This window comes from Alligator mississippiensis, chromosome 6 (genome assembly GCF_030867095.1).
Source record: "Alligator mississippiensis isolate rAllMis1 chromosome 6, rAllMis1, whole genome shotgun sequence".
NCBI lineage: Eukaryota > Metazoa > Chordata > Crocodylia > Alligatoridae > Alligator > Alligator mississippiensis.
This window is the reverse complement of record NC_081829.1, coordinates 101,100,052-101,112,934: the sequence shown is the minus strand read 5'-3', so window position 1 is coordinate 101,112,934 and position 12,883 is coordinate 101,100,052. Positions and strand designations below refer to the sequence as shown.

At 61.6% G+C, this 12,883-nt stretch overlaps 1 protein-coding gene across 2 annotated transcripts in view; it reads left to right on the top strand.

The window, feature by feature from the left end:
• Nucleotides 1-12,883, top strand: part of DNMBP (dynamin binding protein) — a 31,296-nt gene that overhangs the window by 16,345 nt on the left and 2,068 nt on the right. For both annotated transcript variants that reach the window (XM_019499518.2, XM_019499519.2), the window contains 10 exons: nt 2,369-2,535; nt 3,352-3,451; nt 3,762-3,909; nt 4,401-4,418; nt 5,065-5,264; nt 5,470-5,600; nt 5,928-6,032; nt 6,281-6,409; nt 11,075-11,407; nt 11,854-12,036. In XM_019499518.2, coding sequence (XP_019355063.1) covers nt 2,369-2,535; nt 3,352-3,451; nt 3,762-3,909; nt 4,401-4,418; nt 5,065-5,264; nt 5,470-5,600; nt 5,928-6,032; nt 6,281-6,409; nt 11,075-11,407; nt 11,854-12,036 — 1,514 coding nt within the window. The remainder of the gene's footprint in view (nt 1-2,368; nt 2,536-3,351; nt 3,452-3,761; nt 3,910-4,400; nt 4,419-5,064; nt 5,265-5,469; nt 5,601-5,927; nt 6,033-6,280; nt 6,410-11,074; nt 11,408-11,853; nt 12,037-12,883) is intronic.

The following is a 12,883-nucleotide window of genomic DNA, read 5'->3' as shown; positions in this document are numbered from 1 at the left end:
CTTCCCCTTCCTGGGCCTCTGCTCCCTGGCTGCTGATGTTACGGAGCCCGTGGGAAGGGCACTGAGCCCTGCTGGCTGGCGGGGAGTGCTGCTGCGTGAGAGCCATTGTTGCTGTTATCGCAGCTCCTCCAGGATCATGTCAGCCCTTGGCCGTGTTCCCATCCCCTACCTCCCTGACAGGGTGGGCGCGATGGGACCCAGCTCTGAACCTCTCCAGGGAAAGCAGCAGACCTGCGAGGCCTGGAGCATAGCTCAGCACAGCTGTCTCCTGGAGCCTAGTTTGACTCCAGCTCCTGGTATCGCCTCCTTGCATTGTTCCACCCAAAAAGGGGGAGGAGAACAGCCCTGGCTGCCAGACTGAGGCATGAGTCAGGCCATCCATGTGCTGACTAGCAGAGCCCTAGAGGGGGTGGTGGGGGATCTGGGAGAGACCAAGAAACCCAGCCAGAGCGTGAGTCATGGGAGGGTGGGGAGAAGTGTTTTACTGGCAGGACTTTGCCCTGGAGACGCGTGTGGAGGGTTCCACCCCGCCAGCAAGGGGTCTCTCTCTCTCTTTTCTGCGGTGTCAGATACCAGCTTGCAAATCGGAGCCACGGACTGATGTTTTCCCTCCGTGCACGGACTCCATACAGGCAGTCCTCGGACTTACGACACAGTTGGTTCCTGAAAACCGCGGAAATGTTGCAACTCAGAACCAATTTTCTCAGAAGAAACAATGTTATAAATGGAGGATTGGCTCCTGAACCAAGGCCCCATACCCTATGTTCACCAAAAAACCCCCAGAATTTTGTACTCGATCAATTATAGATGAGTAATATAGCTACATTAATGTATTTATATTGTAAATAGCAGTCATATTGATTTGAAGGACTTCTTTGAGGTGACTTTGCTGGAGGAGGGCTCTTGGCTGGAGTCTTCTCAGGGGTCCTGGCTGCAGGGTTTTCTGGAGTCTCGTCTGCTTTCTTAAAGAAAGTGTCCAAGGAAGTTTGGACAGACGTTCTCCAGGGAGAGGAGCGGCGCAGCGAACTTGTTCGCTGTCATGGCATTGCATCGAATCAAGCGTTGTAAGTCGGAACTGGTGTAAAGTTGAAGCACGGTGTCAATTTATAAAGGCTGTAAGTGCGAAACGTAACTCGAGACGTTGCAAGTCCAGGACTGCCTGTAGTGAGGTTAGTTAGGGTCTGTCTTATGTCAGTTGGCCGGACGCCCCCGAGCACAGGGAGCACATCTGTGCAGCCTGTTACAAGTCTCCCTGCGCTCCTAGTCTTGTCAAGCTTTTTGGTGTGACCTGAGCTCCGGTGATGATTTTCAGACGCACCCGGCAGTGCAGCCAAAGCAGATAAGTCACCTGATGATGCAGGTGGACTTGGTGCCCCAGAAGGGTCATTTTGCCAGAGTTGTAGAAAATAATGAGTAGAATTGCTTGGGAGCTCAGATTTGGGCAGAAAATTGTGACTGAGCTCCTGGGGCATTGGAGGTTTAAAGAAGCAGCTGGACAAGCGTCAGTCGGGGATGGTGTAGGGGAGCCCCGTGCCGAGGGGGTGCTGGTAAAATAATGACCGAAGGCAGCAGAGCTCAGCCAGCTCCGGTCCGCGTAGAAGGAAGGAGGCAACCAGGGATGTTGCAGTCCCTTCAGTTACTAAGACCACAAGCGCCAGGGTGGGGGGCGAGCAGCCTCTGCTAGCGTCGCAGCCGTGGCGGCGTGGACCCAGGAGTCCTCGCGGTGACGCTGTGTGTGTGTGTGTCCATCTGTGCAGTGCTGGGCACGGGGCCTGTGCCTGGACGGTCCCCCTCCTCACCCTCGCCCCCAGCCCTGCTGGCCTGTGGCCTGGTCGGGCTGACGAGAGGCTGCAGGGCCCGTGTGGGGCAGAGGCCGTGCCAGTGACACCAGGAGCTGGGGCTGGGGCTGGGGCTGGGAGGCGCTGGCGGGCGCAGCCTGGTCCCCGTGCCCACCTCCAGACCGGGGCAGCCTGAGCCGGCCCTGCCCCTGCCCCTGCCCCTGCCCGCCGGCGGTCCCGGGGCGCCCGGAGCAGGCGGCGCGGGGAGGCCGAGGTCCGGACCCCGGAGGGGCGGGCGGGCGACGGGACCGAAAACCCGGCGGGGAGCGCGCCGCGCCTGCCCGCGCCGTCCGTGCTGCCGCCGGGGCCGGGCTCCGGGCCGGGATGGAGCCCGCTGCGCGCCCCGGGCGAGCCGCCCCGTCCAGCCCGGCCTGCTCGGCGCCGGGGCCGGGCTGTGCTGCGCTCCGGGCCGGGCTTTGGCGGCCGCCGGCCCTTTGTGCGGCCGAGCCCGCTCGGCCATTCAGATGGAAATGCCCCGTGGGGGCGGGCTCGGGCCGCAGCTCAGCGCTGCCTTCGCCTTCTCCTTGCAGAGATGCCCCTGGCGGCCCCCCCGGCGGCGGCGGCGGCGGAGCTGGAGCAGCGCATGCTGGAGAAGCGGGCCAAGGTGGCGGCCGAGCTGCTGCAGACGGAGCGGGACTACCTCCGCGACCTGGACATGTGCGTGCAGCGCGTCCTCGTGCCGCTGCAGCAGGCCCAGGTGGGTGCCGGTCGGTGCGCGCGGCGGGGCCGGGCCGGGCGGGTCGGTGTTCCGCCCACTCAAGCGGTGGCCACCTGCGGTGGGAGCTGAGGTCCAGCCACATTCACCGAGGCCGTGGATGTGTTTTAGGAGGAAAGGGGCGGCACGGCCTCTGTGCCGGACCTGCCTGGACCTTCAGTGCTGCAAGCGCCAGAGGAGCAGGGAAACCCTGCTCGGACCCTGCCCCTCTCCGGTCCAGCCGCACAACACAGGCCTGGTTGTGACTGTCAGGGTGTTGGGGCCCTGCCCACCAAGAAGAACTAAACCCCCTTAGGATGGGAGGCCACTGAGAAAGCAACAACTAATTCCTTGGGACAAAAACCAGACAAAACAGGGTCAAAGTTCAGAAGGGGAAAGGGGGAGCAGAGCGCACCATGCAGTGCACGCTGGCGCTTGAACGAGTCCAAGGACCCAGTGGTCACTGCCCAGTGAAACTGCCCGGAGGCGTGAATGACCAGGGATGGGAAGGCGGCCTTGCAGTCCCTGGGGATCCCCCGGCCAGAGCCTCCTTTCTGGGCAAACGGGCTGGTTTGGCTAGGGCCAGGAGGAGGGTGGCCAGGAGGGCCCAGGACTTGGGCAGAGCCTGAGCAAGATGGACCCTGGTCTGAGCCCGTCCGTGGCAATTCCTGCGTTGTTACGGGTGAGGCGCAGGGGGGTGGGGCGGAGGGAGGTGGCTGTGGCAGGGACAGGTGCTCACAGGCACAGACATGGCAGTGGGGTCTGTGGGGCTGCGGATGGGTCCCTGCCCCGCTGAGGTCTCTGTTCCCGTCTCCCCAGGTGCAGGGTGTCGACTTCGAGGGGCTCTTTGGAAACATCCAGACGGTGATCAGCTTCACCAAGCAGCTGCTGGGCGCCCTGGAGGCCTCAGATGCTGTTGGTACGGATTCACTGCCACTTGTGCCCAGGCCAGCGGGGCTGGGGCCCGGGGTGGGGGCTCCTGATGGGTCCCTGGAGCTGGGGCATGGTGGGATGGGGCAGGAGAGAGTGCTTGGGGAGAGGTGCCACTTGTGGGGGACTCTTCCTCCCCTCTCTCCTTCTCCCTGGAGAGCGGTGGGGCCTCCTGTCCTGCCTGCTCGGGGGAAGCCGGGGTGTTGCATGTTGGGGACGCCCAGTGCCCAGGCAGTGACGGCCCTGGACGGGTCAGGGGTGGAGCTGGAGCCATGAGCGTCCTGTGCTGGTGCCCCCAGGGCCGGTGTTCCTGGCCCACCGTGCGGAGCTGGAAGACGTGTACAAGGTGTACTGCCAGAACCACGACGAGGCCATCGCCCTGCTCGAGGCCTATGAGAAGGACGAGCGGATCCAGAGGCACCTCCTGGACTTCCTGGAGACCCTCAGGTGGGAGCCCCCTGCCTCCTCCTGCCCTGCCCTCCGCCCCTTGTTCTGGAGGCACCTCCCAGTATTGCAGGCTGAGACTGAGACCCCCACGTCACACTGAGACTGCCCAAAGGCCTGGGGCCCACAGGCCTCGGGCACTTGGATGGAGGAGACGGGTTGAGCCCCCTGTGGAAAATGCCTCCTGCCCTGTGCTCAGTATGGAGCTGGGAAGATCATGGGGGAGGCTACTCCTTCCTAGGGAGAAGATCTCTGACCCCCGGCCTTGCCTCCTTGGGCTGGGGCATGGAGGATCTGGGCTGCAGCCCCAGCCCCTATGGCTCAGGGGTACGATAGTGAGTCCCCACCATGGCCACACTGCCCCAACCCGAGTGTGTGCCGGGGGATGGAGTGGGCAGCAGCCTGGCTGCATCACCGCAGGGCCGAGGCACCAGCTCCAGGACTCCCCTGCTAACCAGGCGCCTCTCTTTGCTTTTCCATGCTCCGGCCTGCAGGAGCCTGTACAGCGAGTGGTGAGTGCCTCCGCACCGGCGCTCACTGCTGCCTGCCCTGCCCTGCCCTGCCCTGCCCTGCCCCTGCTCTGGCACTAACACCCCTGCCCCGAGCCGTGCGCTTGCCTGCAGAGACCTAACCGTGCATACAGAGCTGCGGGGGCCAGAGATGGGGGAGGGCTCATGGGGTGGGTGTGGATGCTGTGGGCCAGGGGGCTGGGGATGCGCTATGCTGGAGGGCTCAGAGCTTTGTAGGGTCCATGGACTGTCTGGTTGGACGGCATGGGTGAAGCACTCGTGCGCCATCCTCCTCCTTCGGGTTGGTTGGATCTGGGCTGTGGGGACATGGCCACAGCCCTGGGACAGGCATCAGGGCCAGTGGGCTGGGTTGAGATCAGGGCTGTGAGGGTCTGTGGGGTGTTTGGGCAGAGCCGGGGGCACTGGGATCATGGCAAATGGACAGTGGAGTGGAGTCGGGGCAGCTTGAGGCTGCTGTGAGCTTGAGGTCATGGCAGAGATCTGGTAAGCAGTGAGTGCTGGGGCAGGGCAGGGCCAGGCGAGGGTGCTGGGCTCTTGGAAGCAGCTCTGGGGGGTCAGATGGGAGCTGGGGGCTGTCCGTGGGACCGGGCTGCAGTGCGTTGCATCTTCTCCCCACCCACCCGCCCAGGGGCTGCTCAAACTACATCAACCTGGGCTCCTTCCTCATCAAGCCGGTGCAGCGGGTGATGCGGTACCCACTGCTGCTGATGGAGCTGCTCAGTGCCACCCCTGATGGCCACCCTGACAAGGCACCGCTGGCGGCTGCCGTCCATGCTGTCAAGGAGATCAACGTCAACATCAACGAGTACAAGCGCCGCAAGGACCTGGGTGAGGCAGCGCGATGGGACCGGGTCGGGGGCAGCAGCACGGCTGGAGGGAGCAGGACCGTGGCTGTGTGGGGCTGGAAGCTGCAGCAGGAGTGGAGCTGGGCCAGGGGTGGTTGCAGCAGAGGGGACATTGGGGGGCACAGGAGATGGTGAGAGGGTCTGGGATGCAAGTGCTCGGGGCCCTGACCCAGGACCTCTCCCCCCAGTACTAAAGTACCGCAAGGCAGATGAAGACAGCCTCATGGAGAAGATCTCCAAGCTCAACTTCCACTCCATCATCAAGAAGTCCAACCGCGTCAGCAGCCACCTCAAACACCTCACGGGCTTCGCCCCCCAGGTAGCACCCATCCCCTACCTTGAGGGCTGAAGCACATGGGCTTAATTCCCACCTACCTAAGGGCACCCCTTTGCCAGCCTTGGGTCCCCCCGCCACGCTGACGCTGAGCCTGCAGCTCTGTGCCTGGATCCGGGGAAAGAGGCGGCTTCTCTGCTCTCTCCCTGCTGGGGGGGTCAGTGCCCCTCGGGCCCTTCTTTCCTGCTGGGGGCGGGGGTTGCCTTGTGGCCTAGGTGTGCCGCAGGGCCGCGGGCTCCAGCGGGTCCCATTTGGTGCAGTGCCGGCTGTTACTGGGTGGTACCAGGCTCATCACCCTCTTCTGTGCTGCAGCTGAAGGATGAGGCCTTTGAGGAGACGGAGAAGATTTTCCGGATGCAGGAGCGACTGATCAAGTCCTTCATCCGCGACCTGAGCCTCTACCTGCAGCACGTCCGGGTGAGTTGGGGCGGCTCGGAGCTGCCGGCTCCTTCAGGGACACGGCTGGGCTCTGTGCCGTTCCCCTGGGCTGACCAAGCTCTTCGGGGAGGGCTCCCTTCTCTGCAGGACAGGGGCCCTGATCCGGGGGTCCCGTTCCCTGGGAGGGGTCGTGGAGCGCAGAGGGTTTCCCAGGCTGTGCTGGGAAGCGGCACTGCCTGGCCCGCGGCTGTGCGGGTCTTGGCGCTGACTTGCCCATGTCCCGGCAGGAGTCGGCCTGCATGAAGGTGCTGGCAGCCGGGAGCATGTGGGACCTGTGCATGGAGAAGGGCAGTGGGGACCTGGAGCAGTTTCAGAAGGTGCATCGGCTCATCAGCGACCAGCTCTTTTCCAGCTTTGTGAGTGCCCCTCCCTCCTTCCTCCTTCTCCTCCTCCCCATGGACCTGCCTGGGGGTGAGTGTGGGCAGGTTGCAGGGCTTCATCCCCAAGCCCAGGCTTGTGCTTTTACACTCCGGTCCTTTCTACTGGGTCACCCAGCTGCTCTAGAGAACGGCGAGTTTGAGTTGCGAAGGGTAACCAGGGATTGGCCAACATTGTCCAAACTTCTGAAAAACAGGAAAGAAAGAGTTGAGATGAGTGCTCGAAGCCAGCGTGGCTGTGGCATCGCCCCCAGAGCAGCTGGGCGGCTTGGACATTGCCCCCTGCCCCTCTGCTGCTGGGGCGGCTGCAGTGGAGGGACGAGTGGGGACTGGGTGTGAGGCAACCCAGGGGCTCTGCTGTCTGGGGAGGGTCTGAGCCCTGATTGCTGCCTCCCCAGAGGTTGCTACTCCCATGGTGGGAGGAGGGATGTCATGCACCCTGTGTCAGTGCCAGGTCCCCAGGCTGGAGCACAGAGGCTGTCAGAGGTGAGGGGAGCGGTGCTGTCTGCGGACTGAGTGATGAGTCTGCCGGACTTCAGTCTCTGAGAACCTGTTGGAGGAATCTATGGCAAAGCCCATTTGCACGGGTCTGGAGGTGGAAAAGCTGATCACAAGCAGCTGCAGCAGTCTGTGGAAGAGATCGTGCCAAGCCAGCAGGATCTCTTCCTTCACAAAGGAATGCGGTGGGTGGATGGTGGGGACCCAGTGGATGTCGTGCAGGTCGGCATCAGCAAGGCTTTCAGCCCAGTACCACGTGGGCCTTCTCTTAAGCAAATTGGAGAAATGTGGCTCTATGCAAGCCATTATAACTGTGTCCGTGTCACAATAGCAGGATGTTTCTAGTGGAGACCAAATGATTTGGGTGCTAGAATAGAGGCTTTCTTGAACAAATTTGCAGATGACACAAAGCTGGGAAGGATTGTGAACACGCTGGAGGACAGGAGCACACCTCAGAAGGGTCTTGACAGGTTGGGAAGTTGAGCTAGAGCCACGAGAGTGCAGTTCAGTGGTGGCAAGTGCGAGGTGCTGCATCTGGGGAGGAATAATCAAAAGGGCAGATACAAAATGGGTGATCCCTGGCTGGACGGCAGCACTGCGGAGCAGTGTCTAGGGGTCTTGGTGGATCACAGCTTCTCCATGAGCCTGCAGTGTGATGCAGCTGCACAAAAGGCGAACACGGTTTTGAGATGCATCGATGGGAGCGTTAGGTGCATGACATGGGAGGTGATAGCGCCTCTACTCGGCAGTGGTTAGCCTCATCTAGAGCACTGTGTGCAGGTTTAGGCCCTGCATTTTAAAAATACTTGGAGAAGATATGAGAGATGCCAGAGGTGGCAACATACGTGATCAAGGGCTTGGAAGGCAAGTCATGTGAGGAGAGCGTGAGAGAATTGGGCATTTTTAGTGTGCGGAAAAAGTGATGGGGAGGGCAGCATGATATAACAAATATCTGAAGGGCTGCCATGAAAACAGAGGACACCTTTTCTCTCTTGCTCTAGAAAGCAGGACACAGACCAGTGGCTTGAAGTTACGGTAAAGCAGGTTTAGATGGGATCTCAGGAAAACCGTCTCAGTGTCAGAGCTGGACAGCAGTGGAACAGGCTCCAGGGAAGGCGTGGCGGGCCTCCGTCGCTGGGGGTGCTCAAGAAGAGGCTGGACAAGCCCTGGTCAGGGATGATCTTAGGACAGTGGATGGGCCTGTGGTTTGCAGACTGTGTTTAAGGTGTTCACGGAAGATGACTGATCAATCAGAAGTATGTGAAAACCCTTGCTTACAATTCAGAGGGGTCTGCGCCTCCATTTGAAATTCTTTAGGGATTCACAAATGAAAAATAGGTTGAAAACCCCTGCTCTGAGAGTAGCTGTAGTGTGCTGGCGCGTGCTGCAAAGAGCTGCAGCTGGGAGCTCAGGAAACCCTTTTGCATCACGGGTTCCTGGCAGATCCCCAGAAGACCAGTGCAGTCCATGGAGAGGCCTGTACTCAGCAGCAGGAGAACAAACTGTCTTGGTTAGGAAAAAGGATTTACCAGTAGGAAGAAAGCTCTCCAGGAGGGTGCGAGGGGTGGGATCCTGTTTGCTGTCCCCAGGCTGCAGGGCAGAGCGGAGGGGGCTGCTGTTTCCAGGCTGCTGGGCTTTGCTGGCTGCGCATGGGGCAGGAAGGGATTTTTCCCCTCCTATTGTTGCAGGTGTCCGGGATTTTTTCTCGCCTTCCTCAGCAGCGTTGGGTGTGGTGACAGCCCAGGCTGGGGGTGGAGGCTGGGTTGTGCCGCTCCTGCTGAGTGTCTTACCTCTCTCCCCACCCCGAGTCTGCCTGGTCTCCACACCTGGGATGAAGGAGTTTTACCCCATGGTCAGGTCTGTTCAAAGTCTTCCTCTGCAGCCGGGCCACAGCCTCTGCCTGCGCTCTCCATTGCTTTTTAACCACCCCCTCCCCATCCTGGCAGCAGCAGGAGACTGGCGGGGCCCTCGGCCCAGGTGTTGCCAGCACCTGCCTTCCCCCTCCCTGCTCCAGCCCCCCCCGCGGTGCCAGAGCACAGATGCGGTGAGCAGCCGTGCAGGGCTGGGCGTCGGGGGTTCAGGAAGTGTAAGTGCCTCCTTGTGCTGTTACCTCCCCTCTGGTAATCGCTGCTAATGAGTTAATCAGGCTGAGATAATCCTGCTGCTGGAGGAGCAGCGAGAAAGAAGCCCAACTGCTGTCCTCCCAGGGAGCCCCACAGACGTGCAGGCCAACAGGATCCGTCCCCCCAAGCAAAGCCCCTCTGTCAGCAGCAGGGGCCGGCCCCCAGCGGGTTCAGCTTTGCCACGCATGAGTCAGTGACCGCCGCACATCCCCATGAGTTTCTGCAGGCGATGTGCAGCCTGGAAAGCCTCTATCTCCGGCTGCCCGCAGAGCCAAGCCCCCGTGCAGTGCTGCCCATCAGGCTGGGGGAGCTGCGCTCTAGCTGGGATCGCTGGCATGGGGCCGAGACCGTGCCTCCTGCTGTCCCCTGTGCAGGGAGAGGGCCTGCAGGTGTGAGCAGTGCTGGTTTGGGGGCTGTGATGGGGGACCCCTCAGTCACGTGACCCCATATTTGGACCATGAATGCTGCCCCCCCCATCAGAGGCCCAGCAAACTCCAAAGCAGTCTGGGGGGTGTCTGTACAGCATTTGGAGCACTTTGAGCTGTCTTCCAGTGTGGAGCAGGGCTTAATTACTGAGTTAATCTGCTTAATTAAAGCAGAGCTGGTGCTCCCCAGTCTCCTGCGCTGATGGTCTGGAAAGGGTCTCTGCAGCAACAGGCCTTGCAATTGGGGTTAAACTGGGAGAGGTGAGAGCTGGGGCTGGGAGCAGGAGCAGCAGCTTGCAGCCTGTTCCCCACCAGGCACAGGAGGGGACTGGAGCGAGGGAGTCAGCGACCGTGCAGAGCTGGGCATGGTGTCAATGGGGCTGGGCTGTGGGGGCAGTGGGGGAAAGGTGGGGGCATCTTGAGGGGAGGGCAGGGGGCTGTGGCATGGCTGGTAGGAGCAGGTAGAAGGGGCGTCTGCTGTGGGACTGGTGCTGCCAGGCTGGGCCGGGAGGTTGCTGCACGGGCTGCAGCCCCAGGCACTGGCCTGACCCTGGGGAGACCTGTCGCTCTGGCCACACTCCTGCAGCCACGGTCTCCCTGGGAGAAGTATCACGAGGCCCCTTTATACATTTGTGGTGCATTCACACCCTGACTGCTGCGCCCAGCTCTGGCCCCTCACCTCCAACAGGATCTAGGACGACTGGAGAAGGTCCCGACAAGGGCAAGAGGGTGCTGAGTGCTATGGAGAGGCTTCCGTGTGAGAGAGTAACAGGGCCAGGCCTGGTCAGTTTAGAAAAGAGACTCGAGGAAGACAAGAGAAGGGTTTGCAAAGTAGTAAACGGTGAAGAGAAAGTCACTAGGGATTTATTCTTTACCATCTCTTAATACAACAACGAGGGGTCACAAAAGAAACGAGCAGGTAGTAAGTTTAAAACGAACAGCAGGCAGTGGCATTGAAGGGTAGGAGCTCGCAACTACTAGGTGCATTGGAAGCTGAGAGCTCAGCCAGTCACAAGGGGTTGGACGTGCGCTCGGAGGAAAGGGGCATCGGTCGTTATTGAGTGAGGGGCACGGCCTCCGCATCAGAACGTCCTGGACCTTCGGTGCTGGAGGCTGCCAGGCAGAGGGGAATGGGGTAAAACCCTGGCCAGACCCGGGTCACTCCCTTTTGGCATCCACTCTCTGCCACCGTGTCACGCAGGAGACTGGGCAAGGTGCACCTATGGTCTGAGCCAGTAAATAGCAGTTCTTAGGTTCTCGTGAGTCAGGTGGCTCAAGGCAGGGCCAACTGGTGATTGTGGGGCAAGGAGAGGCCGATACAGCTGAGGGAAGGGTGCAGGGCACCAGGGTCTCTAGTCTAACCCTCTGCCCTGAGCAAGTCTGGTGCCAGCGGGACGTTCCTGTTGGGCTGCAGCTGCAGATGCTTCCCCTGGGGATGGCTGAGACCCAGCAGGCAGCGGGGAGCTCCCTGGAGAAGAGCTGCCAGGGGCGGCACTGCCCTGGGGAGCCCTGGCTGGCAGGGCACAAGCCCCTCAGCCCCAGACATGGCTGGGAGGGGGGGCAGCTGGAGTGACCCACGTCCCATGTGTCGCCTGCAGAAGGAGAGGACGGAGCGGCTGGTGATGGCACCCCTGACGCAGCTGCTGAGCATGTTCACGGGACCCCACAAGCTGGTGCAGAAGCGCTTCGACAAGTTGCTGGATTTGCACACGTGCTCAGAGCGGGCCGAGCGCCTGAAGGACAAGCGGACGCTGGAGGAGCTGCAGTCGGCCCGCAACAACTACGAGGCGCTCAACGCCCAGCTGCTAGACGAGCTGCCCAAGTTCCAGTGCTTTACCAAGGAGCTCTTCGCCGGCTGCGTGCGGGGCTACGCCACGGCCCACTGCGACTTCGTGCGCCTGGCCCTGCAGGAGCTCAGCCCTCTGCTCTCAGTGAGTGGCAGGGCACGGGCGTAGGGGGTGCCCTGGGCTCCTGCAGACGCTGCCGTGCCCCGGGGCACATGGGGGCTCTGCAGTTTATCCCCCTGCAGTCGGGCCGTCGGCCCCGAAGTTGCTTCTGTGGGGACCCTCTTCCCTGGGGCTCCAGTGCAGCTCGCAGCTGGAAAGCACTGGATCCACAGGCCTGGGGTTGTCCCCTGCCCCCAGAGCTGAGCCACGTGGGCAAAACCAAACTGCCCTACCCTGCTGTGCTCAGGGTTGGAGGGGGAGCACCTTAGGTGGCAGCAGACATTGGGCAGGAGCCATATGGAGCCTGGAAGGAGTTAATCGGGGGGTGGGGAGGGCAGGGCAGCTCCCCGCCTGCTCTGCAACCCGCCTGGCTGCTGAGTTTGGCTGCGGAGCTGTGCTGGAGCCTGCCCTGAGCACCTACCTCTGCCCAGCTGCTGCAGGTGACTGGCCGGGAGGGGAACCTCATTGCCATCTTCCAGGAGGAGCACAGCCGTGTCCTCCAGCAGCTCCAGGCCTTCACCTTCTTCCCAGAGGCTCCAGCTGTGGCCAGGCGTCCGTTCGAGAGGAAGAGCATGGAGCGCCAGTCAGCCCGGCAGCAGCCTCTCCTGGGCCCGGTGAGTCCCGTGAGACTGAGACCACTGTCCTGAGCCAGCCCCGTGTCCTGCCTCACACCGTGGCAGGGGGTGAACGGGGCACATCCTCTCCTATCGCAGCTCTGGCTCCGGGAGCTTTGGGAAGGTCTGTTTTAGAGGCTGCCCTGCCATCTGCTGCAGTCAGTACCTGCTGAGGGGGAGCTGGTCCTATCTGTGCCCTCTGGGGTTGGGCTGAGCGCCCAGCCCAGACAGCATCCTGCAGCCATCGCTCCCACGGGTTCATGACCTGCTGAGTGAACAGCATCCTCTTGTCCACGTCCAGCCGGCTCCCTGGTTGCTTCCTTTCCCCTGTCCTGCTTCTGGCACGGGAGAGGCTGAATAGTTGATCCCTATCGACTCTCTGCACCCCTTAATACTTCATTAGCCTCAATCGGGTCCCCTCACGGCGTCTCTTTGCCAAGCGGAAATACACTGAGCCTGCACATCCCACGCTGTGGGGTACATGCCTAGGGGGAGGCACAAAAGCCTCCTAGGGAAGGGGTGAATTGCGGTAGCTCCCCTTCTTCAGCTGCTCATGCCCCTTGCTGCAGCCCCCGCTGCTGCTTCCCTTGTCGGCAAGTCCCCCGCCACGGGTTGCAGCTGGCAGGGGAGCCAGCAGCGGTGGCTGCCGTCGTGCGGTGCGGCAGCACTCAGGGTGTGGAGGCATTGTTTGTTGCTCACGAAGTTCCAGCAATGGTTTCAGTTCTGCTCTCAGTCCTGTCCTCTAATCCCCAGCTCTGTCTTCTGCCATGTCCCTCCCCACTCTGCCCTGGGGCTCAGACAGGACTGTGGGGAGAGCGGGGTCTCACAGGCATCGCATTGCCTTCCA